General features: G+C 35.7%; 8 protein-coding genes across 10 annotated transcripts in view; 4 read left to right on the plus strand and 4 right to left on the minus strand.

Moving 5' to 3' along the window:
• Positions 1 to 2: 2 nt before the first annotated feature.
• On the minus strand, positions 3 to 1,325 carry LOC108971770 (condensin complex subunit 3-like; the record flags this gene model as incomplete). The annotated part of the gene is made up of 3 exons (XM_018938042.1): positions 912 to 1,325; positions 665 to 841; positions 3 to 608 (listed from the first exon to the last, which is right to left on the minus strand). Coding segments are annotated over exons 1-3 (990 nt in total), but the record flags the coding sequence as incomplete, so codon positions are not given.
• Positions 1,326 to 1,578: 253 nt separating this feature from the next.
• LOC108971806 (probable elongator complex protein 2) lies at positions 1,579 to 4,547 on the plus strand. The gene is made up of 6 exons (XM_018938090.1): positions 1,579 to 1,842; positions 1,917 to 2,715; positions 2,783 to 3,352; positions 3,418 to 3,724; positions 3,790 to 4,284; positions 4,364 to 4,547. Exons 1-6 carry the CDS (start codon positions 1,693 to 1,695, stop codon positions 4,530 to 4,532), a joined length of 2,490 nt encoding a protein of 829 aa, XP_018793635.1. The 5' UTR covers positions 1,579 to 1,692; the 3' UTR covers positions 4,533 to 4,547.
• A 33-nt stretch (positions 4,548 to 4,580) lies between these two features.
• On the minus strand, positions 4,581 to 6,964 carry LOC108971803 (protein wech-like). 2 transcript variants are annotated; one of them, XM_018938086.1, is made up of 4 exons: positions 6,792 to 6,964; positions 5,144 to 6,678; positions 4,928 to 5,080; positions 4,581 to 4,835 (listed from the first exon to the last, which is right to left on the minus strand). In XM_018938086.1, the coding sequence occupies exons 2-4, from the start codon at positions 6,641 to 6,643 to the stop codon at positions 4,668 to 4,670; spliced, it is 1,821 nt and encodes a 606-aa protein (XP_018793631.1). In that variant the 5' UTR covers positions 6,644 to 6,678; positions 6,792 to 6,964; the 3' UTR covers positions 4,581 to 4,667. The 2 variants fall into 2 exon arrangements, with proteins under 2 accessions (XP_018793631.1, XP_018793630.1); XM_018938085.1 differs by having other exon boundaries at positions 5,144 to 6,660; positions 6,792 to 6,963.
• A 493-nt stretch (positions 6,965 to 7,457) lies between these two features.
• Positions 7,458 to 9,087, plus strand: LOC108971805 (S-methyl-5'-thioadenosine phosphorylase). Its single transcript, XM_018938089.1, has 3 exons — positions 7,458 to 7,690; positions 7,771 to 8,550; positions 8,613 to 9,087. The coding sequence occupies exons 1-3, from the start codon at positions 7,640 to 7,642 to the stop codon at positions 8,649 to 8,651; spliced, it is 870 nt and encodes a 289-aa protein (XP_018793634.1). The 5' UTR covers positions 7,458 to 7,639; the 3' UTR covers positions 8,652 to 9,087.
• Positions 9,088 to 9,192: 105 nt separating this feature from the next.
• On the plus strand, positions 9,193 to 10,488 carry LOC108971804 (S-methyl-5'-thioadenosine phosphorylase-like). The gene is made up of 2 exons (XM_018938088.1): positions 9,193 to 9,426; positions 9,483 to 10,488. Exons 1-2 carry the CDS (start codon positions 9,346 to 9,348, stop codon positions 10,296 to 10,298), a joined length of 897 nt encoding a protein of 298 aa, XP_018793633.1. The 5' UTR covers positions 9,193 to 9,345; the 3' UTR covers positions 10,299 to 10,488.
• Positions 10,489 to 10,520: 32 nt separating this feature from the next.
• On the minus strand, positions 10,521 to 12,061 carry LOC108971788 (actin-like protein 6B). Its single transcript, XM_018938067.1, has 2 exons — positions 11,761 to 12,061; positions 10,521 to 11,702 (listed from the first exon to the last, which is right to left on the minus strand). The coding sequence occupies exons 1-2, from the start codon at positions 11,960 to 11,962 to the stop codon at positions 10,624 to 10,626; spliced, it is 1,281 nt and encodes a 426-aa protein (XP_018793612.1). The 5' UTR covers positions 11,963 to 12,061; the 3' UTR covers positions 10,521 to 10,623.
• A 492-nt stretch (positions 12,062 to 12,553) lies between these two features.
• Positions 12,554 to 21,956, minus strand: LOC108971839. 2 transcript variants are annotated; one of them, XM_018938151.1, is made up of 3 exons: positions 12,958 to 13,935; positions 12,731 to 12,892; positions 12,554 to 12,676 (listed from the first exon to the last, which is right to left on the minus strand). In XM_018938151.1, exons 1-3 carry the CDS (start codon positions 13,933 to 13,935, stop codon positions 12,566 to 12,568), a joined length of 1,251 nt encoding a protein of 416 aa, XP_018793696.1. In that variant the 3' UTR covers positions 12,554 to 12,565. The 2 variants fall into 2 exon arrangements, 1 of the variants encoding a protein (XP_018793696.1); XR_001993578.1 differs by lacking the exons at positions 12,554 to 12,676; positions 12,958 to 13,935 and adding an exon at positions 21,004 to 21,956 and having other exon boundaries at positions 12,814 to 12,892.
• LOC108971841 overlaps positions 18,279 to 26,474 on the plus strand; it is a 10,931-nt gene continuing 2,735 nt past the window's right edge. Inside the window, exons 1-2 of the mRNA XM_018938152.1 lie at positions 18,279 to 18,320; positions 23,174 to 23,475. Coding sequence (XP_018793697.1) covers positions 23,258 to 23,475 — 218 coding nt within the window. The 5' untranslated portion in view covers positions 18,279 to 18,320; positions 23,174 to 23,257. The remainder of the gene's footprint in view (positions 18,321 to 23,173; positions 23,476 to 26,474) is intronic.

Genomic DNA, 26,474 nt, shown 5'->3' on the forward strand with positions numbered 1-26,474 from the left:
TCCTTAAGCGTTTGCTTCGTCACTTTACGAAATCGATCGATTTCGCTTTCGCTCGAATCTAATTTTAACGCCGATATGAATGCAATCAGATCTTTTTGATAAGATTCAATCCATTGCTGTAACATAATTGTGACTACTACTTTGCGTACGGCATCCGAACGATCATTAAGTCCCTGCTGTAGTAAGGTCAAACGCTGTGACACCTTATATGAACGCACTGGGTAACTACTCATATGTAAATATGTATGGCGACGAACTTTTTCGTCAATATCCCACAAACGCTCCAATATATAAGGAATTGTATGATAATTGCGTCCCATACAAGTTATTACCGCTTGACGCACACGTGACGACGGATCAGAACAAAGATGAAACTGATAAGCACGCAGCACGGGATCGTCTGGATTGTCTGGCACTTGCAAACGTTGCATTGCTAATATTGCTTGCACGCGCACATTCGGCGAAGTATCGTGCAAACGATGCAACATATATTCCAATATGCGATCGCATATGGCATCATCTAGCGCTGCCTCTTGTCCCAGCGCCTTGAGTATCATATTAACAAATTGACAAATACGAAATCGTATGTGTGGATTACGCGAAATGGTCTACAAAAATACAAATACAGTATATTTAATTCAATACTTATATAGTTAGCGCTTACCGTAAGTAGCCACTTGCACATATCAATTAGCACGGGATGTGTGTCCTCGCCGTCATATGAACTTACAAATTTAGAACAAAATAGTAATGTCGTATCTGCATACTCATTACCCTCATCAGCAACCATTGCAGTTTTTATCATTTTTATGAATGTAAACATGAATGCATCATGATCCATCTACCAAAAAAAAACAACACTATAGATATAAACATAGATAAAATAACGCATTACTTTGTTATTTACACACCTTGGTGTACAGTTGTTTCAATTCTTTTACATATTTTTTGTGGCTAGTTTCATTTAATTGCACATTGGACATTATTGTATACATGGGGCCGTGCAACATCATTGAATTGCTGGCTGTAGCGCTAACACCACCACCCCGCTGACGGCTTGCGGCAACTGTATTTTCTTTTTCTTCATCTGCAATGGGTATTTTTCTTTTACGACCCATTTTTAAGAAGACCTTTTCTTTAAATGTTAGCGTTCACAATTATTTATTTTATTATTATTTGACACAAAACTAAACAAATAAGAAAAAATGCCAGCGCTTACTACTCGTTTTGTATAACTTGACTTGTCAAACGTTCCGTTAAAATTTTTCTAGCAGCGTCCCTTTTGCCAATATGGCCATATTTTGAGTAACAAATATTAATCCTGAAAGGTTGCATTTAACACTTTATCATTACTAATCGGTTCAGTAGTAATCGGCATTGGTATACGAAAACAAATTTTATATTAAATACATAAATATATTTAATGGAAGTAAAACATATTGTGTTTTAGTATTTTAAATTTTTAGAAATTAATAACATAACGATATACAGTTTCCTTACAAAATTTTATTTAGAAATAAAAGCAATAACAAAAATTATGAAATTTTCCAGCACTGTACTCGGATCAAAACAAAAATAGCGATAGAATAATTCCAATTGGYGTGGTATGCGAAAACGTGCCGTCRTAACATAAGTAAATTAAAATCTCTTGTAAGTTTCACAGTTTACTATTTAAAAAAAAAAATTGTAAACATGAGTGATACTTCGCACAAAATAAAAAATTCCGACTATACAGTTTATGCATCAGCTGCATGCAATCCAACTCCCCATTGCGCCGACTGGGGTGATAACGGTTTGATCGTTTTCGGCGCACACTTTTCTGTGGCGGTAGTTGATCCCAACGTAAGTAAAACATATATGTACATATTACTAACCGATATTAATAAATAACATTCTTATATCTCTAAAAAAAAAAGTATAACGGTTCCACCAAAAATATTGCCACTTACAAAGGGCATGAAGCTCGTGTAAATACAGTACACTGGTTGCGCTTGCCGTCCGCTAAGCCTGAAACATACTTCATTTCTGGTGCCGATGATTGTAAAGCCTTTATATGGCGATTTGATAGAGAAAGAAGTGATGTGAGTTTTGAAATACTTAATCATGATGGCCCAGTCACAGATATTACAAGTCTGTACTTGGAACACAATAATTGGTTAATTGCTACAGCTGCTGAGCAGACTGTATCATTGTGGAGTTTCAACACTTTAAATACTGAATTAGTGCAAAAAATAAGTAGTAAAAACAGTTACACACTTGGGCTTAGCCTTTTTCGAATGCCAAAAAGTGAGCAGTTTCTTCTGGCTTATGGAAATGATAAAGGAAACATTTATATTTGGGCACAAAATCAGCCACTTAAAGCTAGTAACGCTGAGGCAGGTGCACAACCATTTCGAATGGTACATCAAATGACTGGCCACGAGGACTGGGTGCGAGCGCTTGATGCTATCGAAGATGGCGATGATATTTTATTGGCAAGCGCTGCTCAAGACAATTTCATACGGCTGTGGCGCATTTCAAAACGAACCGAGGAGCAAGCACATGAAAATAAGGTTGATATTTGTAATATACTGGAAGATGATAYGGAGATACGAGTGGAGGAGAAAATTATACATTTAAGTGGTAGCAGCTGGTGTGCGATCAGTTTGGAGTCAGTACTCTACGGACATGAAGGTTGGGTGTACGGCGTGAACTGGCACAGATCACAGGAACACGGTAGTAGCAGATATAGAAGAGTAGTTTAAAATTTAAAAAAATATATATATTTTACTACCTTTTATAGGATTACTTCTGCTTTCGGTTTCAATCGATAAGTCAATTATAATTTGGGCCCCTAGTGAAGACGGTGTGTGGATGGAGAAGGTGCGTGTAGGCGAAGTGGGTGGTAATTCGTTGGGATTTTACGGTGGAAAATTCTCTAGTGATGGAAAATCCATATTTGGACATAGCTATCAGGGCGGCTTCCATATATGGCATAAAATGGCGGATAATGAGAACTTTTGGTCACCGGGTGTCATAATAGGTGGACATTTCGATGAAGTACGCGATTTGGCGTGGGCCCCAAACGGTGAATTTTTATTGAGTGTGTCCGCCGATCAGACTACGCGTATACATGCACCATGGCGACGAAGCAATGACGAAAGTGACGATGTGKTGACTTGGCATGAATTAGCACGTCCACAGGTGCACGGATATGATATGCAGACAATTGCAATACTGTCACGTTACAAGTTTGCCAGTGGAGCTGAAGAGAAAATTGTACGTACATTCCAGGCGTCTGCCAATTACATTGAAAACTTCAGACGCATAACCGGTGTTCAGGATGATGCTGAGGGTGATGATTTATTGMAAAGTATGTTTTCTTGAATCTCAATTCAAACAAGTGTGCTTAGTTATATATATGTATATATTTAACAGCTTTACCAAAAGGGGCTTCTGTGCCATCACTGGGCCTATCGAATAAGGCTGTGTATAGCGCTGATATAGACTCGGTTCCAAAAGAAAAACACATTAAGGACGAATACCCTGAAAACTATTTTATACCGGTTACGCTAGACTCACCGCCACAAGAAGAGACACTTATGCAAAATACGCTCTGGCCGGAAATACAGAAACTTTACGGACACGGCTTCGAAATTTATGCACTGGCCGCTTCACCGGACGGCAAAGTGCTGGCTTCCGCATGTCGCGCCACGAATGAGGAGCATGCGCAAATAATACTTTGGTAAGGTGTTATTTCCTAGTAAGTTATAAATATTTTTAACATTTCCTAATCAACATACTTTACAGGGACAMCACTWCTTGGAAGCAAATTCAAAAACTTGCCGCGCATAAACTTACAGTAACTCAGATGCGCTTCTCATCAAATGGTAGATTYTTACTCTCGGTCTCACGTGATCGCACATGGGCACTTTTTGARCGTATTGAAGATGTAAGCACCACAAATAATCAACCCACTTATCGRCTCAAACAAAAGTCGACAACTAAAATGTCGGTGCATAGTCGTATTATTTGKACATGTGATTGGTCGCATGATAGCAAATATTTTTTGACTGGCGGTCGTGATGCCRTACTAGGTGTGTGGACACAAGTCAATGGTGAGAATGGTGATAAATGGGACATTCGGCTCAAGGAAACATATGCAAATCCCGTGACTGCAGTTACCTTTGCACCGAAACTGATAAAGCCTGGACTGTATCAGATTGCTATAGGTTTTTCGAATGGTGATATAGTGCTGCAACAATTGGTTGAAAATGAAAAACAGTTAAGAGCCGTTGAAGAGAGGTAAATATGCGCGCAAAAAATTGATTTAAGTTATTCAATGCTCATGCGTCACTTCAATATTTCTATTTCGATTTTGCAGTAAAGTTACTTTTGARAAAGCGCATGATAGTGCAGTGAAGCGTTTGCAATTTCAGCCATTACGTAATAATAACAGCACGTCCGACCATTTTCTGCTAGCTAGTTGTGGGGACGACCATTTCGTTCGAATATTTAAATGCCCGCATTCATTTAAGAACAACGAAGCGTGAATATGAAAATAAAACTGTATATATTAATATGGAAATAAATAAAGTATGTAATGTCGAAAAAWTTTTTTTATTGAATTAAGCTATTTTTACACACACATTTAATGCTGGTCAGTGAATAAGTTGCTATTAATAAATTTAATAAACGTGTACGAATCTCTTGCTTGTTTGGGCAGCTTCATGTGCAGGCAACATTTCCGATATAAAAACGATGTGACCATCCTTCGTCAGAGCAACATCGCAAGTACGATCAGTTTCATCACAGTAAGTATTGTTTAAGCCATTGACTGATGGGCGTATGTCAATCTAAAATAAAACAAAAGTTGGGAATGTTGATTTAAATTTTATTATTGCTAAGTTATTTATTTATTAATTGAACATATTTTAGTTTTACTTACGTTCCATAAGCTTTCCAAAGCCGAACTGAAAACACAGATGCGGTGGTTATGGCAATCTGCAACTATTATTGTCCCATCATCGTCACAGCACACACCAGAGGGACGAGAAAATTGTAAATATCCAAATCCGAGACAGCCTTTAGTACTTACAATCTGTAATTTAATCTCATTAGAAATTTACTTACTGATTTAAATAAATTTAGTATTTCTAATTACTTTTTCCTTCACAGGACTAATAAGATGCAAACAGTGATTTACATAATCTGTTACAATTATGTTACCCTTAGGCGTATAGCATATGCCACGCGGAGTTATTTCATAACCAGTGAATGTGCAAATACCTAACGGTATTTCACGAATGAAATGYCCATTGTAATCGAATTGTTGAATGCGATGATTTGCCGAATCGGTTACTGCAATTTGTAGTTTTGTATTAACAGCAACATCGAACGGGAATTTTAATTTCCCACATTTTGTGCCCAAACGTCCAAACGACAGTAAATATTTGGCACCTGATGAAAACACTTGTATGCGATGATTATTTTTATCCGCAACAATAATTCGACCATTTTTGTCCACACAGATTCCGGCTGGCGCATTAAACTGTCCACCACTCTTTCCTTTACGGCCGAATCTAAATATAAATTCGCCATTTGGACTAAAAATTTGTACATTATGATTAAGTCTATCGGTAATAAAAATATCCCCTAATTGATTGACACAAACTCCCCAAGGTCGTTGAACATGACCCTGACCGTTTCCTTTAGGCGCAAATGCCAAAGACGGTAAATCCGAACGTAAAGCTTTGACTTTATTCAAACAACCAGGCACAGCTTGTCCAATACCACTATTTCTATCGTTTTCACTTTTTTGTGTTTTAGTTTTATTACATGTATCTTTTTCTACTTTAATTTCCACTTCACTGCTGGAGGTTTCTTGTGATGAAGAAAGGATTATATAGCTTTCAGTAGCATCTTCTAATGTTCTTGGAATATTGCTTRAAGCAGTAAAGTCATTATTGTCATCTAGTTGGATGGACCCTAGGTTTTCTATATTCCTCAAAATTTCGTTAGGTACTTGGGGTGCATAAAACTTATAAAACTCGTCCTTGTATTGTTTTTCTTCCAATATTTTTGCATAGATATCGACTTGCCGCTGTGCCTCTAATATTTGCGTAACAATGTACAGATTTTCTAACTGATGTCCATTTTTAGCTACTTTATTTAGTTTTTTAGTTACTTTCATTAAGCCCAAATATGAAGCCTTTAGTGCTGAAATTTGTTCATACATATTTTCCATTCGATTTTTATGCATTTTATTTACAACATCTAAGAGATTACTTTCCCGTTGCTGCAAAGACGCTATAAGCGGTCGGAAGGTATTCCTTATGCTTTGTGCYAATAAATTGCAGTTGTTATCAATATGACGCGCAGAATCCACTTCTTTATAGCCAATATCTTCATAACAGTTGGTCGCCAATCTRCCACTTTCTATGAGTCGAAAAAGTAGATCATTCCTATGGGTTAGGAAATTGTCAATCTGAAAACAATTGTGTGCAGTATGGCTTTTCCGGAAACAAAAATTACAAAGAAGCATTCTGCAATTTTCACAAACATACTGTAAGACTTCATTGTGTTCTCTACATTTTTGCTTGTACCCCGAAGTATATGCAATATTTGGCGCCATTGTGGAATCACTAACTTCTTTCCTATTCATATTATCTTTGCGCGATKCTGAAATGAGGTGCAAACCTGTTGTTTTATAAAATTGTATTGACGGCACCAAATTTGMTTTTAAATCAACTTAACAGAAATCAAAAATCTTTAAAATAGTAAAGTAATATACCCAGCTTCGAATAACTTACCAATTATTTTATTATTAATAATTTTGGTTTAAAACGTTTGGAACACACTCCTGCTAATTTGAGYAACAACTTTGATTGCAAAGTTTAAACCATTTATTTCTTAATTTTATAGCTTTTGGAAATTGAAGAACGGTTGTTTCCGTCATTCCTTTTGTCGGAGTAAATGAAAACCGAGCAAAGAATCATGCAAAAATAACGGAACCGGGACAATAATTTATTATTTTTATTTTATTATTGTACGAACAATAATTGACATTAAATAGTAAACGTTTATAATGTAAATAATGATAAAATTGGGTATAACTTTTATTGAGCTGATTTCATTTTCTGGGGTAAAGGATTTAAACGTACATACATACATTTCCTTTCTCTATAGCCGTTGAAAGTTTTTTAAAAGATGAAATATAATATAAATGATGACAGCCTCCTCAAAGATGTATGTACATACATATGTAAGTCAATCAATTAGTAAAGATTGTTGAATTGTTGATTAAAATTTCTACGCATAACTATTTTTCAATTTTTTTATGTAGAATATACTTTTGTTACCATATACTTTTTAACTTAAGTGATTTSTTGCTTTTTTTATTTATTAATAATTATAATGTGCGCGCATTTCATGGGATGCGCCTCTGATTGCTTGTCAAAAATTTGTTGGTATTCTCTGCACAACCCTTCGCTACAGTAGTTTTTGTTTTTTCTATCTATAGGCTTATCTTACTGCTGACCTTAACCGCGACAGTTGCGACATGTGTATATAGAAACGAAATACATTCATGTATATTCATTCCGCAGACTCTTTTTCGTTTTGGTCACACAATTTGTAACACAATTTGGAAGTCAACACAATGCTACATATCAAATGCAAGGACACTGACCTAGAACCAATATCCGTTAAGGTAATTTGGAATTGTTTCTACTAAATAAACTTAGTGATTTATATTTTGATGTGGTGATAAAGAAAAATATAATTTCTTAGATTGGTATAATTGGCGGTAGTGGTCTTGATGATCCGGATATTTTAGAAAATCGCAAGGAGACCGAAGTTAAGACACCATTCGGCAGCACATCAGATGTCTTGATTGAAGGTGAAATTGGTGGTGTAAAGTGCGTGCTGTTGGCACGTCATGGTCGCCAACACAACATTATGCCAASTAACGTGAATTATCGTGCCAACATTTGGGCCATGCGACAAGTTGGCTGCACACATTTAATTGTATCAACCGCGTGCGGATCATTGCGTGAAGAAATTCATCCTGGCGATTTGGTAATACCAAATGATTTCATTGATCGCACCACGAAACGTGCACAAACCTTTTACGATGGCGGTGCGGAAAGTCCTCGTGGGGTTTGTCATTTAAGTATGTTTCCATGTTTTAGTGAACGTGTACGATCGGTGCTAGTTGCCGCAGCCAAAGAGTTAGATTACAACGTACATGATAAGGCAACCATTGTAACCATTGAAGGTCCACGTTTTTCTTCGCGATCTGAGAGTAACATGTTTCGCCAATGGGGCGGTGATCTTATTAATATGACCACTTGTCCCGAAGTTGTATTGGCCAAAGAAGCTGGTCTATTATATGGTTCTGTGGCAATTGCAACCGATTACGACTGCTGGCGCATGGGTTGCGAAGGTGTTAATGTCCAAGATGTGTTGAAGACCTTCTCCGCAAATGTCCTCAAGGTGAAACAAATATTAATGAAGGCCGTTCAGAATATAGCCAAAGAAGATTGGACCGAAGATATTTTGGACGCCAAGGTACCAATTATATTTTATTAATTATGTAATGAAGTATGTATTAAACAAMTTATTTTAAATAGGAATGCATTTGCAAGAACACAATGTCCGGTGCAATGTGACGCTTTTTACTGTTATGTCAAGAATTTACTGGTGAAATTATACAACAACGTCGCCCACTAATCTCCGGTTCAAAATCAAAGCACCCAAACAACAAAACGAACTTGCTTCCTAAATTAACTTCAATTTCCATACTCTACGACTTAGTTCCAGCTCCAAAAGAATACAACGATCATGAAACTCACAAGAAGCAAAGAAAAACACAACACCATCAGAATGAGCAACAATCAGCATAATTTCAAAATAATTATAAAATATTTTATTTTGCCGTATTAGCCACCGAATTAACCTAACCTGTTATATTTTACGATACCCTATTWTAGTTGTATATCACTCTGCACATTTAGCATTTACTCCTAATTATGTGCATCTTTGTTCGTGCAACAAATCGTATTTGGAATGTTTTAAAATAAAGTTAAGACCAGTTCGTTAAAAAAATKTTCATGACTTATTATGAATATTGTACAAAACCTGTAGAATTCAATTTGCGCACCTCTTGATATAATACTTGTTTCTCAGAAATCATGTACATAAGTATCTGTTGGAGAAAATGTCTGAGTAAATTATTTGCTTTAAAAACTTTTAGTTGGAAATTTAAAATTTTAAAAAGTCACCAAAAAAAATTAGACAATATTAATCTGGAATTCTTGTACTCGCACTTCGCTCACTTCACTTATCTAGACTAGTCCAATAAGCATGGCGTGCTGCGAACGGGAACCGAAGCCTGCTCCTAAAAAGGAGCCTGCCGAGGCTGGAATGTGTGGTTGCATGGTCAAAGTAAGTCTCAAGCGTTTATTTAAAATAAAAATAAAATTAGACAGCAATATGTTTAGATTGGCATAATTGGCGGCAGCGGCTTAGACGATCCAGATATATTAGAAGGACGTAAGGAAAAAACAGTTACGACTCCTTACGGCCCGCCTGCTGATGTGCTAATTGAAGGTACAATAAATGGTGTCCAATGTGTTTTGCTGGCCCGACATGGCCGCAAGCATAACATAATGCCAACCAATGTTCCATATCGTGCAAACATTTGGGCACTCAAAGAAGCTGGCTGTACCCATGTATTAGTGTCTTCGGCATGTGGTTCGCTACGTGAGGACTTCATGCGCGGTGATTTGGTCATACCAGATGATATCATTGACCGTACAACACAGCGCATKGAAACATTTACTGATGGTCAGCCTGGAAGTCCCCCGGGCGTATGTCATTTACCCATGTCTCCTTTGTTCAATGAACCCACACGACAAATTTTATTAGCGGCAACAAAGAAACTAAGTTATAAAGCCCACGAACGCGGTACAGTCGTGTGCATAGAAGGTCCACGCTACTCCTCAAAAGCCGAAAGTAAAATGTTTGGTTTGTGGGGCGGCGATTTAATTAACATGACTATCGTTCCCGAGGTAGTGCTGGCCAAGGAGGCATCTTTGTTATATGCCGGTGTTGCAATCGCTACTGATTATGATAGCTGGCGTGAAGGACAAGCCGCTGTCGATGTAAAACAAGTAGTAGACACTTTTGCTGCCAACGTTGATAAGGTGAAGAATATAATGAAGGAAGCGGTAAAAATGATTTCGCAACAGAATTGGACGGAGGAAATACAGAAGGCAAAAGATTTGGTTAAGAACAATAATCAGGCTCTAAAGTAACTACTAGGCTATCAAATATGAKTTTAGAAATAACTAAAAAAGTTACTCCAACATTTACATATAAATTTACGTTGATTTTCGAAGTTCGAAAAAATTGTATGGCCTCCAAATTTTTAAAGTAGTAAAGTAACCTTTTATAAGTGCTGTAAAAAATACACCAATAAAGCAGATAAAACCAATTTAAATTCAATTATGGCATTATTGAAATGAAAAAATAATTAATTGTAAGTATCCATTTTAAGTTTATATCATAATTATTATTAAACTTCGAATTTAAATTAGTACATAGTCGAGTCAATATCTAATTCATACACACACAATATGTTTAGGGACATTTCCGCTCCACCTGACCTTTACCGGATTCTTCGTACTCTTGCGATGATATCCACATTTGTTGGAATGTGCCAATGCTGGCCAAAATCGAACCACCGATCCAAGCGCCAAAACGTCGTTCCACACTACCATTTGCTGAAATCATCTTCAATCGTGTGTTGGAGGGCGCACGTAGTTGYAAGTCGCGATTTAGACGCTCAGGAAATCCTTGTAAGAGTGTGTTGCCGCCAGTCACTACAACAGAGCCRAAAAGCGATAAACGCACATCTGCGTCACACATACCAACACTCGTAGATGCCAATTGGCCTGCACCGAGCATAGCATGGTCGAATAAACTTTCCGCCAATTTGAAACGTTCTGAACCAAACTCCTGATGATAGCCATTGGGAAATTCGTAATGAACACTGGGTATCTGTGCAGCCACTCTCTCATCGTAAGGATTTTCTAGTACTTGTAAGATATTCATTTGAAAATCTTGCAATAATGACTTGAGCATATAATTTTGCCAAGACTGTGTCAAGTTTTCGGGTAATTTACGCAGCGTAAATCGCGCATTATCTCGTTCTTTAACCACGTCTTTCGAAGCAATTTTATATGCCGGYGATAAATCTATACCCTGTTTTTCGAGATGTTGGCGACATTGCATTGAGAGGTAATCACCGCCCAGCGGAGATTTTACAACCGCCTGAGAAAGTACATATCCTTCATGCACAGGCACGGCTGAGGTGTGTGTTGCACCACTATCTACAACCAATGCGGTTGCTCGACCGCTCGAAAATGCCGCCAACACTGCGTTTTTAACCAAATAAAAAGCGGGCACATTATACTTTTCGAACATGAGCTCTGTCAGTTTTTCACGATTATTACGGACATTCCATGAGGCCTCCGAAAACAACACGGGATGGTATTCGGGATCCGATTGTATGACCTTTGCATATGTGTAATCAATAACTTTTTCAAATAAGTCCCAATTATCGATCATGCCATCTTTCATATAAGTTTGTATCTCCATTTGAGTACGCGGTACATTTACGTATGTGGTATCAACATAGTATTTGCGTGTGTCTGCATCTGCAAGAATTAATAAATAATYTTACAATTTATATCTCATTGCATTTTCTATAATTACTATTTTGTGTTATGTTGTTGTCAGTTTTTGTTTCTATGTCCATATTTGTGTCCGGTGCTTGAGGTCCTACCCCTACCACAGACGGAATCTCTGCCTTTGGTGTATCCTCTTGTGCATAGCCCACGCGCAAAGAATGATGACCCGGATCAAATACAAGTGCCCCGATTTCATCGCCACCATATAACATATTTCCAGCACTCATTTTGCAATATGCTAGCTTATTTATTCACTTTTCTCCAACCTAAATAAACAATTTCTATTAAATATCCGGCGTTTATGATTGATTTCGCATTCGTTTGGCGTCTCGTTGTTTATGACATTTGACATTTTGACGTTTTTTAAGTGCTGCCAGGCTTAGTGTTGCCGTACAAAAGAGATTACAATAAATTGCAATAAAAACATGAAATTTAAAATTTATGATAATTTCATGTTCATTATACGAATTCTATATTTTTAAACAATATTTTTGAACTTAATTATCAGTCACCTTACTGTTATATTTTGGAGTCACATTTATCCGATTTTGTATTGTTTGTTAACAAAATCAATTACATATTAATGCTCCAATAATTTCAATTATTTTGTGTAGTGTTATTATTAGATATGGCATCACTATAATATTTTGCTGAATTTCAGCATAGAGGAAAGATTTTTTCGGAAGCGGAAGCCTTGTAATAAAAGCCAAAGTGTAGTTAGTTTTTTTATTCAACTAAAACGAAATCATTATATTCTGCTCTTATCTTTACAAAGAACAAAATTATATATATAGGTACACTGAGCGTTTTTTTATATGTTTGTCTAAATTCTAATCATCACTGTCATCAGTATCCAGCTGAGCATGTATTGAAATAATTTGATCATTCAAGTACTGATAAACAACGATTATGGAAGTTATTATGCCAACGATTAGGTGTACCTAAAAACAAAAAAATAATTATTGAAGCCTATTTGTAATATATCAAATTTGTACCATTATTAAACTCCACGCGTTTACTTCCACCAGTTTGAACAAAGTCAACCGCAGCTCTATGGTCAATGCGCTRCGAATATCTTTCAGGAGAGAACGAGCAGCCTTTTCAAAACGCGTTTTTGATTTTATAGCTACTTGAACAACATCAAGTATCCGAACTTTCTGAAATTGTTGGCATATGAAAAATATAAACAAGAAATGCAACCGCTAAACACACATTTACACACCWCTTTGTTGAGAAAACATATACTTGTGCACAAACAAGTATAATCCCAGAAGATGAGCACGTAAATAGCAATATTCGAAGCATAGAAAATACGCTTCCACGGGGGCGAAAACAACAAGTGCCAACTTGTTTGAAAGTACACAAGTGCATAAACACCGGCAAGCAGACTTATGCTATTCATTAACAATAGTAGCAGCACATCTTTGCTTAATGCATCACTCACAAACTTCACTTCAGCAGCCAACTGCTCAAAGCGTTTAAGGTATTGCGCCAACTCCTTTTGTATATTAGTCGTTGGTATTTTGACACAAGCATTTGTGGCGCTGACACTTGTTGACATTGCAATGTCGTTTTCCACAATTTGAACGTCAGTTTTTAATTGYTCCATCAGCATGTCCTGCAGTCCCACTTTCAACTGCCTCAATTCCTCGCGCAATAACCAGCAATTCAGTGTATACAGCTTTAAAGCACCGGCTAAAGCGAAATGCGGAATGAATAGACCAAAACTTACGAAAATATTATCCCAAGGGGGCAATTCAAATTGCATTTCATAAGCAATGTATRCAGCAAAACAGAGTGAGAGCGCAAACGTTGAGAAAACCAAGATGTATGCAAACGCCTCCTCCAATTTGAATTTATGCGCAAAAACACGTGGGCAAACGCCTAAAATACCATTGCAAGCACGACCCACTACGGCCATGGTAAAAATTCGGTATATATAAATCTTAAGTCCCAGCAAGAGGTGCGCGCGTATTAGTTGCCAAAAAAACGGTGACACATCGTGGAAAATCTTCAGCAGTGCCGAGTGCGTGAAGTGCTGATTAAAGCAAATGACGTAGAATAGCGTTAGTGCGATGAAATTTGCGAGACCCCACAAGGATATGTGAAACCGCTGCGTTTTGGKCTCAAAGCTGTGTAGCTGAAATCCGGTGAGCAGCAAGAAGCCGTTGGTTATGCGTAAAACGCGTTGCCAATTCATGTTGGGCGAAAGTAAAATGCAAATACACTGAATGCTGGTTGATTAAACTCTAYTAGAGCACAGAATTTCTGCGTTTGGGATATTGACGGGTTCGATTAAATTCTAGCCTAATGATGTTTTGCGATGCCTATCTGTGCATACAGCGGAAAATGTGTGCAACAACAACTCGAAATTCGGTAAGTAAAGGTATTGATCAAATTTTATTTTGCCTAAAGTTCATTTTGTGGTTTCAATGACTGTGCTGTAAACTGATATTAGCAATTATTGGAGGTACTGCTCTAAGTTGGTGTGGTAAAATTGTTAGTGCTCCTTTTAGAATTAATACATAGCCGCTTATTAAATGGAGAATTATTTTGCTGCATTTATAAAAAAAAAATCGCACACATCAATGTATAACTGAATAGTGTACGTGTTCCCACTAATTTTCGTAACTACATATGTACATAAATATATATAAATCTGCCATGTCATAAGGGCTTCATTTTATTGCGATGTTAGTGTGCATTGATACACTTTTGACACCTCATATCAGCCACTTGAATATACACACGAACAAACATAGTTGCATGAGTTTTTCACATGTAGTATGAATGGGCTATGAATATTGCTATGTAATTAATATAATGTATGTATGTATTTATTAATTTTTTAATTGAGAATGTTAGCTACGTCGTCATCTCTGTGATTTTGAATGACAGGAACGGATCACGTAATTTAATTCTTACAGGAAACTAATTTTCGAAATTATTTTGTTGAAAGTTCTTTTGAGTAATCTATCTAATGAATCATTTTCCATCTCAAGCTAACAGTAACTTTTTTAAAAAGTTTAACATCAGAACAGTGCTTAGTGAATTGGATTATACTATATGCAAGAATTACAAAAAGCTTAAGCCTGATGCCTGAAATATGTAGTATGTCGATCATTGTGYCTAAAAGTGTTTTTTTGATGAGTTCTTCTTCATTACATACTTTAATATGAGATACCCTCAGCTGAAAGTCTTCGTATTTTGCGGGAAGTTTATGGGGAGCATGCTCTAACTGAATGAAAATTTCATAYCGTGCCGGTGAATATTTTCGAAGTTACACGCAAATTCGAAAAAGCGTTTCAGAGTGGTGAAAGTACAAGGTCAAGCTTTAAACGAGTTTTTCTCAAAATGGTGTTTTCAAAGTCGGTGACATTATTCGAAATTGGCTAAATCGATTTGCCCCGAATTTGAACACGATTTAAATTTAATGCCGGAATTTTTTATTTTGAGAACCCGACATTTTGTGAAAAAATTTCACTTTACTTATTCCTTCGATTTGCTTTACTAGATATAACATTACTTTAACGAAGTCTGTTTAGTTTTTTTAATTTCAGAGGATCCAGTTCAGAGATATAGTGGTTACCGTAAAACCTCTTTTTTGAGAGGAGCTCCCGGATGTCAGCTGCAGCTTCTTTCGAAATAAATATTTTTACTAATACTAAGTCTTAAAACAGAGTTAAAAATACCAGAATGTGTATACAAAATTTTGTATTAATTAATTTAAACGTTTTCTGAGAAAAAAATCCCCTCTCTATAAAACTTTAATCAGCCAATAGATATTGGAAGACGATTTAACATCTCAGATGTGCTGTTTGAACTCAACAAAAAGAAGTCACTTTTGCATGCGGGTGGTGATGAAAAATGGATGCATTACGGCAACCTTAACTGCAAAAAATCATTTATGAAACCTGATGAACCAGCCAAATCGACGACAAAGTCGAATATTTTTGACGCCAAGGTACATATTTGGTGGGAGCAGAAGGGCGTGCGGTATTATGAGCTTCCACAACCGGGTGAATGTCCATATAATATTTATGAAGAACGCTATCCATAACGACTCATCAAATTGAAGCGAGTAATTGTCGAAAACTCCCGGAATTTACGACTAGACACGAGGAGATAATTATCTATAAATTCCACACTTTGGAGCCCAAGCCTTTTCCTTTCCGTCAATCATCGGTCGAAGCAGAACCCCCTTACTGGAATATGGTTCACCTCAGAACAGAATATAAAAAATAGTTTGATTCATCCTTGGCCGCCATTCCAAGGTTCAGTTCTTCTGTGATGGAATCCGTAAATTGCCAGAAGGATGGGTAAATGTTATAGCTTCAGTTGGATAATACTTAAAATAATACCTTTGTAGATGTTTTCCTCAAAACGACGTTCAAATTAAAAAAAAAAAAACACATTCAATTATAGATCCAATAGCTTCGCAAATAAATGATTTTCGSGTTAATAGAGTTTTTTCGCGCTTTACAGGGTCAAAGTGCATGGTAGGGGAGATGAATATAAAATACACGGCAGAGCGAGTAAATGCAAAACCCCCAACACTGAAAGTTTTCAATGCGTTATCAGCTGAGGTTAGCAGAGAAAGAGGGGGACCTTTTTTGTTTTGAAAAGTCGACAATATTAAAAAATTTAGTAGCTCTAGTTTCGTCTTTAGTTTCATTGACTTTCAAAGTGTAAGATTTCGCAAATAGGCAGACAGACTTTTCTAGCTATCTTGTGACAATCACCGTAGGAGTCAACAAGTTTGCTCAATATTAGCTTTTTCTTTTAGTACTCACGTTGCCAATGGACGCAATCACGTTTTAATATCACATTGAGGATTACAAATAATATAAAAGTATTTATATATGCGTGTAAATATAATATACGACATCATTTTACTCATATGTAAATAATACCCTTTTGATTTATTAAATTATGTTTTTGCCGTCTCCGCAAGTAGGCATTACAAGTACTTTTTTGAGCACATACTATTGTTGGGGGCAAAGTCCACATGAACTAAAAAAAATAAATATGTTTAAATGTGTGTATTGATATGCACACACGCATGTATTTATGTAAGTGAGTACACCACATTAATTTAACTTTTTTTTTTTTTTTCAAAATCATCGGAGGCATAAAACCGCAGTGCATTTATGCATGAATATAAACAGAGAGCAACAATTGTGCCAGCGGAGAGTAKTGCAATAGAGTACGAGTAATTATGTCACACAGTGAGAGCACTTTATTTCGAGTCCCGACTTTTAATTTATTTATTATCTTAATTGAGTTTACCTGAAGTAAATAAATATACTGATAAACGTTAAGGTGACAGTTTGAAAAAAAAAAATTTTTTTTTTTAAATAAATTAAATACTTTTTGAGCTACCGAATTCTAAACAAACACTAAGTTTACTGTTTACACGGAGACAAATGATCCGATCACTATTTTTACTACTTTTCCTGTATTCCGTATTGCATCTATTCCAAGATTAGAAACAGGAAAAAAGGACCACAATTTGGTGTTAAATCCATTTTTTGAACGCCACTATTTTGTTTATTTTTTACTTTTTTCGAGCGTAGATTAATGTAGTGACAATATCTTCTTGAGAGGGAAATCATTTTTAATTTCATCTATGAAGAATGCCGATATCACTGYAGCAATGGAGGAGCATTTTTAACGCCTTCGAAGATCGTGTACAACTACTAACCTAAAATTCTAAAATTTTTCGGGATTACATGCCATATCCCATCACCTCTCAAAMTAATTATGAATACGTGAGCGTATTTACATTGATTCTTAACTCTTGCTCACCTAATGAAGTGCTCTCCGTAGATATGGTCTACTCAATGTTTGCACTCACAATTGCCGATCGTTATGGTGTCTTCAAGGGGGCGCGCCCTCTTCAAAAGTGACAATGGCTTTGTATATATGTATATATAGTACATATGCCCATGTGTACAGATATATTAAACGCATACTAATTCCAACTCGTATGCAAATTTAATAGCTGTTTAATGGAAAACAATCACAAACGAAGCGGCGGGGATCTGTCTGTCTTTTGGCGCAGATATCGTGTTTTCTGCATACACGTCTATATATAATACATATTCATTTAGACATACTTATTTGTGTACATATAACCTTAAAATGCCGCTTTTTTTATTTGTTTGTGCAGCGGAAGAGTGGATAAAGCATAAATAAAACCGTTCGTATAAAAACCCGACCAAAACAAAATCGAAAATTAAATGCAGTTTCAACTGACATCATAAAAACTAAAACTAAAATAAGTAAAAAAATCAAAAATCGATTGAGCGCCATACTGGAATTGAGCGTTAGTGCGTCGCGTCGGTAAGCGACTGAAGCGGTGTGTAGCGACAACTATAAAAGCGCCAGACGCGACAAGCGAGCGTTCAGTTGCGGCGGTGAACGAGTCAGCGAGCGCACAAAAACAGGAATAAACTAAGAAATCATATTTTTGAAATAACAATAAAAATACGGCACGCGCTAAAAAATTATTGAAACAAAATACAATAAATATAATATAAAGTCTTATCAGCGCAAAAAGCAAAATAATAAAAATTCAATAAGGTGATTAATATTTATTCTGCTGATATTGCTTTAATGTCTAGTGTGTACTCGAGTACATAAATGATAACTGTGTAGCATAGTGTACCTGTACGTTATAGGAAATTACATATGTACATATTCGAAGTGCCTATTTTAAATAAAACACGAAACCTTAAACTTTGCATTTGAGTATACACACATTTCATGTAAATATTCACACAGCAAATAAAAAAAAAATATATATAAAAAAAGCAAATGTGTATTTACAAAGTGTGTTCCCAAGTAAAGTTGGCTATACAAAAATAGCWATATATGTACATATGCCATAAATAAATATTGAGGTCAACTGTTTCGTAGGTGTACTGCCAATATTTCCTATATGCTTATTTTGACTCAAGTTGGGTTTAAGTGAAAGTTAATAATAATATAGAAAATTAGTAATATATTGACAATATATTCAATAAACAATATCGTTGAAACGCAAAGCTGTCTAATATAGAGTTAGATTCCAAACTAAAAATTTGTAAACAAAATTTTGGATTTTAATTTGTTTAAATACCAAATCAAAACTAATAAGCTAACTGCCGTCCGTTATGCAAAATACTCAGAAGAGTAGATGAAAATGAGAGAAAAATTTGATCATTTTGGTGAGAAAATTACGCTTTCTGTTGGAAAGCCAGCTGATCAAGTAAAATTCAATGTAATTTTAGTAAAATAAAAGTASACGTACAGAAAAACAAAGTTAAAACTAAATGAAATATATGTATGGAGAACATTTTTTCAAAACTTTAGCTATAATATTTTAAAAGCAAACACAAACACAATGCATAAATAAATAATSAAAATAAAAATAATAACACATGTTCATCAGCTGTTCATGTAGCTTACAAATTTCTGCTGATGATTTTCSCAATTTATTTAGTTATGTTTCTATTATTAAGCGAAAAGTTGAAATTTTTTGGATCAACGAATGCTGTCAGCTCTTTTGCAGCTAGTAATTTGCCACTTGACATACAGTAACAAACAAATTCATGCAGTCACTCCCATGAAGTTCACCCCAGAATGTCGATATATGCAAATATCAGTTCAAAACACCAATGCTATGACCGGTTTTGTAAAAAATTAGATCTTAGACCACAAAAAATTACGCACTTTACACAAAAAAAAAAAAAAAAATTAACGGGAATTTAAAAATTTTAAATTTTGCGAATTTGGTGTAAATTTAAAAATTTTTTAAATTATGCTAATATATGTATAATGTCTATCAACAATAATGACGTAATGTTGTCATGTTTTTTGTTATGTAGAACATTTTATGGCACGAACATATTGGTCACCCCGTTGGGATGGTGAGGATTAGTCAAGTTGTCATCGAGGTCATCCAACTGTAGGCCCAGGAAACGTGCTGCTTTAAGGCAAAGCATGTAAAAAGGTGATTAGTGTCATGCGGGGACTCTTTGCATGCTGAACATATATTTGATATTTGATATGTCAGGGCCGTTTCCTGCTACAGTATCCAGAACGAAGTGGCGCAAGGGTCACTCTCGATTCTCAATAGGAGGTGGTTTGACTGCAAGTACGTCATTCAGTGAGAGAGAGTAGGTAAAGGGGTTTATGGCTCCACTGTAAAGTCAGTGAATGAAGTTGCTTCCGAAGTATGGTCGGCTAATTGCCTAATGTCGTCGACGTAGTTGAGGAAGGATCTCATTATACTCCTAGGGGGCGTTTCCGCTATAAGCAAGTGATTGCAGTGAAAATTTCTGCGAAACTGCTTGGATAGCTGCTCATTACGCTCCTTAACTGGGAGGATATGGGCCTCATTGTGCAGGTGTTCGATGGGATCAATCATTTATCCTATTGTAGGCCAAAGTACAGTTTTCTGACATGTCTGTAGTTTCATCGTCTGCATTTCACTGCATCCAGACGATCATATTGGTGCGGCGTATTTAAAAATTTAACGTAAATATCACGCCATTCCCTTTGGTAGAATTTGTGCATGCTCCTGAAGTACGATTAAATTTGAAGCTATATTCATTGCTTAAATTGTCCAAATAAACCGCTAAAGTTAAAAAAAAAAACCTTAAAGGGGGTTGTTTTACAAACTAAGAACTAAAGCTTATCCCAAAAATCGAGTTTGAGTAGTGTTTCGACGATTGAAAGAAACGCTGCCAAATATCGAATGGAGCTATTTTCATGACGATCACATTATTGTAGACAAATAAATAAATAGCAAAGAAATTTCGCGTTATTTTTTTAACATACCCCGTATACATAGAGGAGCGAAGAGTAAAAATATGAACCGAAATGCTTTTCCCCTTTGTTTCCAGGATGAACACATTGGCGGCCCGATATTGATTCCAAAAGAAAATAATGTGTTAAATGTTATTGTCGTTTTGGCGACATTTTTGWGTAAAGCTGTCAAATTGATGGTTCTTAACCGGCTATAACCCCTAGTCCATAGCGGTTATAGTAGGGTTTTTACTGTTCTTCTAACTATTCGTAACCAGTTTTGATAAACATTTTCTAATAACGTCGAACAAGATCAAGACTCAGACTTTACTTGGAGGTTCTTCTGCTTATCCACCAAGCATTTACCAATGCAGTAATATCAAGAACGTAAACGAAATAAACATAATACAGCAATAAAACACAGCAACAAAATAGTATGGGGAGTTTAAAAAAAATATTATACATACATACATACATATTTAATTTCACGGTCACTCTTAAGCGATAATGCCTTGTGGTCTCTGGTTTGTGACTGGATTTTCCGCAGCTACGTATCAAACTGAACTCCCTCAATTTATGAACAAATTCGTATCTTAACAGTATATTTTCGTATTTGAATTTACCAAACAACAATAACGGAAATGGCGCAACAAAAACCATTCATTTATGGCAGCCATATTTTCATCAATAAAATAAAAGTATTTTATTAAATAAAAGTTCAGTGCGCAGTTGCGGCCCGAAAAGTAAACAGTAAATTATCTGTTTGACTTTTTCATTATGCCACGCGAATTGATACACAAAAGGCCAGTGTCACAACAATAACATAACTAATTCCACTTGACTTGGCGTCAGCGCAGATAACCGAAGTGAACATACACAATTTGCATTAACATGAAGTACATAGCAGATGAGAGTATGTATGTATGTATATATGTACATGGCAGACTACGTAAATTCCTAARTGAAGTTGTGCGTTGCGAAAATCGGTTGACGTTTAAATATTCTACTTTCAACTGTATAAATATTGAACTTATCATTCATCTGAAGGCTAAAAACTGTTATCAAAGAAAATACATACAAACAACAGGTTGTTCGATTACATACTATATGATATTTGTATAAAACTCTATGGTATTGGTGTCGATCAAAAGATGTTGAAAGCAGGAATTTTAGTATACACATTGTAGAGCGGGTCGATTTACTGGGGGCCAAAAAGCGAAAATATTGCATTTGCGAKAAATGTTCTACAGATCATTCCAAATAACTTTTTCAAAGTAGCTTTGGGTAAAAAAAACGGTTTCGAGCCAACGATTTTTAAGACGAAGTTTTTTGGGGATCATAAGATTCGTCAGGTTTTAAGATATTCGAATGAAATTATTATTGATCATTTGTTGAAATCGCCTCTCTGATACTGCATCGTCTTCTAAACTTCACAAATTTTATTGGCAGCCTGCGTGGCATTCTCCCTTTTTTATATACAAATTTCGAAATATAGCAAATTTCTTCATTATTTTCACTCATTTTTTCAATTTCCCCGAACTTAATTTTCTTTCCTTTCTTTCCTTTTCTTTCCTTTCCTTTCCTTTCCTTTCCTTTCCTTTCCTTTCCAACACTATATGGTATGACACTGCACTGGAGATAAACGACTGCAACGACATATATTGACAGAATATGAAAAGGCCTTTTGCGACTACCAATAACAATATGCAATTCTTAGTCTTTTTATGTTAAAAGTGAATACATTTTCGAAGTCTAAATTTTTATAAACCGAAAATATGAACATCTGTAACATTTCTTATCTTCAGTTATAGTTATGTATAACCAAAAGTAATTTTATTAGCTCGTAATATACGAAAGAGTTTAGAATATTTTTGACAATTTCTTCACATTGTTATAAAAAAATATTTGGAATGCTCTTTCATTGCGTTATCTTTGTCATTGCGCTCTCTTTTCACTCACTTCAAACTTATAAACGAAAAGTTTTGCCTACAATCATGCGCATTGATCGAGGTAATCAAWTCACACATCCAACGGTGATAATAAAATGATGATAAGGCTTATCTTGTCCGTAAGGGAAGTGTAGTATGCGACAATACGTACTGGAAAATATGTTATATTATATTATTCAACAAAATTTTAATCGAAAAAGTTGCAATCACATAACTAAAATATCAGCTCTTAGTTATCGGAATATCTTAAAGAAACCACAAAGCTATGTAAAAATTCATTTCACTTCGGTTTCTTTTCCTACAAGGTACTATTTGCTTAATACCTATACATAATGTAGGCATTGGTATATAATATTATACATACATATATACTTTGTATTCAAATATTCATTATGTGTTCCTTTATCGAGCACTCCACAAATATATGGCATGTACATTTATAAAAAYTTAGACTCGACGAAAGTCCGAAAAAGTCAATTGTCTAATCAAAACTCTACAGCTCTTATGCGATTTGCTTGCTTTAAGACTTGTTTTGCTTGCCTCAAAAATTTTGATAATAATATTTTTATTTTCTTTTGACTTGAAATAACGTGTGCTTAGAAGCACCAACACATTTGTTTATCAGATGCTAAAAATAACTGACTAAAAACAAAATAAAAAAATATAACGATTTATTAAATTTTATTTTCTTTGCAGGGGCTCGTTCACGCTCTTGAATTTATTATACACACACTGAGCGCACAGCGAATTCGCAAATAACAAAGAAATTGATAAAGCAGAATGGAGAACGTCAGAACTTTTTTCGCTGGACAAAATAAAGACGGCACATTGACAAACAATCAGCGAAACGGTGGACTCAATTTATTTAATGGACGCATCTTGCCGACTGGCATGAGCAGTGGTCTACAGAGCAACATGAGCCCACATATTGGAGGGGTGAATGAYAAAACACATCACGAAGTGAAGCGAAAAGATAACGACAGTTATTTTTATATAATGTAAGCATTACACGTGTTGTCTTTTTATATTTTTTAATAATTAATTAGCTAATGTAGTTTTCAAAGCTTTTGTTGTTGCATACGATGGCGCTAGGCCTTTGTATATCGAAATATGTTTGTATCTGTTRCATTAGGGGAAGTTAACTGCGACGGCACAAAAGTTATATATGTACTTCTTATAGTTACCATATAAAGTTACTATATAAMGGACTAGATCGGAACCGGCCAACGGTTTACATTCGACGGAAAATTATTTTCTAGTTCAAGTCAAATATTTTCCGATGATTTTTATCTTGACTTTGATGGGTCAGTTTGAATGACAGATATGTGTTATAGTTATCCAATCTGAAAAATTTGGTTAGAGATTGTAGCGTTTTAAATTACCCTTATACAGGAAAGTAATTGGACGGATTTTCTTCCGCCGCGACTGTACTTCAGAACGTGCGTGCACCGACTGGATTCGGTAGAGGGTGTTCCTAGCTAACGAACGAGCGCCTGTTGAGTTGTCTCCGAGCACTTAGAGCCTCAGAACAAACATTTTCGCTTGACGTGTTTCTGTGAGTGGTGCAAGCCAAATATGCAGCGTTCGTTTGAGCAGAGGTAAATCTGCGACAGAGACGTTTTATATGATCAAGAGGGCTTATTCACATGTTGCTTAGCAAGAAATGTTGTGTTTCATTGGCATCAGGCCTTTTTGGAGGGCCGGAGAAGGTCGCTGATGAAGACCGGAAGAAAGATCAAATAACAAGTGAAAACGATGCTCATTGTGTTTTTTCACATCAAAGGTATCGTCCACTATGAATTTGTCCCTCCTAGACAAACCGTCAACGCCAAGTTTTACTTGGAAGTCGTCAAGAGACTCAAACGAAGGGTCAATCGGGTTCGATGAAACATCGCAGCCAATGGAAGTTGCACCAGCACAACGCTCCGGCTCACACCGCCTTTCTTCTGACCAAGGCCGGCATCCCAACACCGCCGCWGCCGCCCTACAGCCCAGATGTGCCCCTCCCCTCCAGAATGTTTTGGTTCCTTACCTGAAAAGGCCGATGAAAGACAAGCAATTTGAAACGACAGAGGGGATCCAAGCAACATSCACYTCGGCTCYCAAGGCTATTCTGAAGAATGGYTTCCRTGACRCCTTCAATGCTTGGAAATCRCGCTGGCAGCCCTGCATCGATGCAGAAAGAGCCTATTTTGAAAGTTTTCAAAAAATYATAGCGATTTATTCAATACCTTTTCTTAAATCGACTCAGACCTATTACTTTCCGAACAAAYCTTGTATGCTACCATCAGTTTASTRAACACATGGAGATRGCACTCCACATTGTGGACTTCTTTGGTCATTCTATCGTCTTCCATTCCACTTTTACCCTTCTAGAGATCAAGAGGTTTCTGATCCAAAGTTTTAACGCAGGATCAACATCTATAGACTAGTTACTACTCAGAATAGATTTTGTACAAGCGTTGTTGAATGCTTCAAAAATGTCCAGGAGTGTCCCACGACCATCTTTCGTATATTCGAGAGTTTTTCGATATTAAATGTTAGTGTGCTTAAATAAGTAAAAAATTAATACATTAAAGTCTCAGAAGATAAAACATTCTAAATTCTACATATTATATATAGGTTTATATAACCTCCAGCAAATCAAATYCAAAAAAATCAACGAAACTCGTATGCCACTAATTGACAAACGTTGCTCATATCTAATCATAACCCATTAATAAATTTCTGCACTAATTGCTACTAAATTGACAATTATTTCAAATATGCATGTTTCGACACATGTAAACAAGCCAAGCCTATGACAAATTAAATTAATTCACAAATTTCAAGTAAACAAAAATGACAATTTAAAACTGAATTTAATATGCGTGTTTTGAGATTTCTGGTTTACCTTAGAGTCCATTTCTGATTCTCGTGTGCCATTATTTAAACATAAATTCATAAAAATAGAATAGAGCATAAAACTTAAATTTAAAGTGTTGTAAATTGTCTGAGTGTCAGGTTGATATGCACAGMCATACATACACCTATATTGTATAAAGACATAAATAGCAATTAAAAGGTTATATTCCGCCAAATTGTTTACAACTACAACAAAGCAATGTTCGAACGAGCAGAACCAGTTTCAAAAACAAAACAAAATCAACATTTTGTTCTCACATGTAATCGATTATGTGTATTTTCACACATACRTACATACATACCAATTTATTTATTTAAGTGTACCTGAACATACATATATACCAATGTCAGTTCGAAATAATTTATTTTTTACAATTTTATTTTCAAGCMATGACTTAGTTTAGCGCCTGCAGTAATGAAGCTAAGCTTTTTTGTAATTACTATTCAGCAATGTTGCCTGCATCCACGAGCTTGAAAGTGAAACTAGTTAATGACACGCAAAGCATTCTGTAATTTTATGTAGTACAAACTATAAATACATAAATATGTACTCAACCATATGCGCATGACTGTAGTTGCTTATGTGTGTAGTTATGTATATCTGTAAGCAGGTCTACGAATAAAGACATTACCTTGAATGTCGAACTCACTGATTTAACATAGAGTGGCAATAAAGTATGAGTATAGCTAGAATTTATTTTRAACAAAATCCGGTTTTTAATGTTTTAAAGTAATATACCATATGTACAATAGTTGGCAGGTTGGAAAAAATGTTAAATAACTTATATTTATGCCAATTCGAATGGCGATGGCTAYGCCTGAAATGTTCAATTGGACAAAAGAGTTTATAAGTTCACGCTACAGTAAGCACATAGGCTGGTAGGTGTGAGACTTCCCTGAGCTATCTTTCATATGGAGAAATTACCGATTTCGCGGTTTCAATGGATAATTTGACACTTTATTAAGGGCCTGATCGTTACATGTRTTTCCACGGGTAAAAAATGGCTTTTTTCACATATAAAAAATGAAATATTTTATTAGAATTTTTTATTGCCACACACATACACTATTAACGAATAAATTCCGAAATTTT

The sequence above is a fragment of the Bactrocera latifrons genome, unplaced genomic scaffold, assembly GCF_001853355.1.
Source record: "Bactrocera latifrons isolate USDA-ARS-PBARC rearing strain unplaced genomic scaffold, ASM185335v1 scaffold_36, whole genome shotgun sequence".
Classification (NCBI taxonomy): domain Eukaryota; kingdom Metazoa; phylum Arthropoda; class Insecta; order Diptera; family Tephritidae; genus Bactrocera; species Bactrocera latifrons.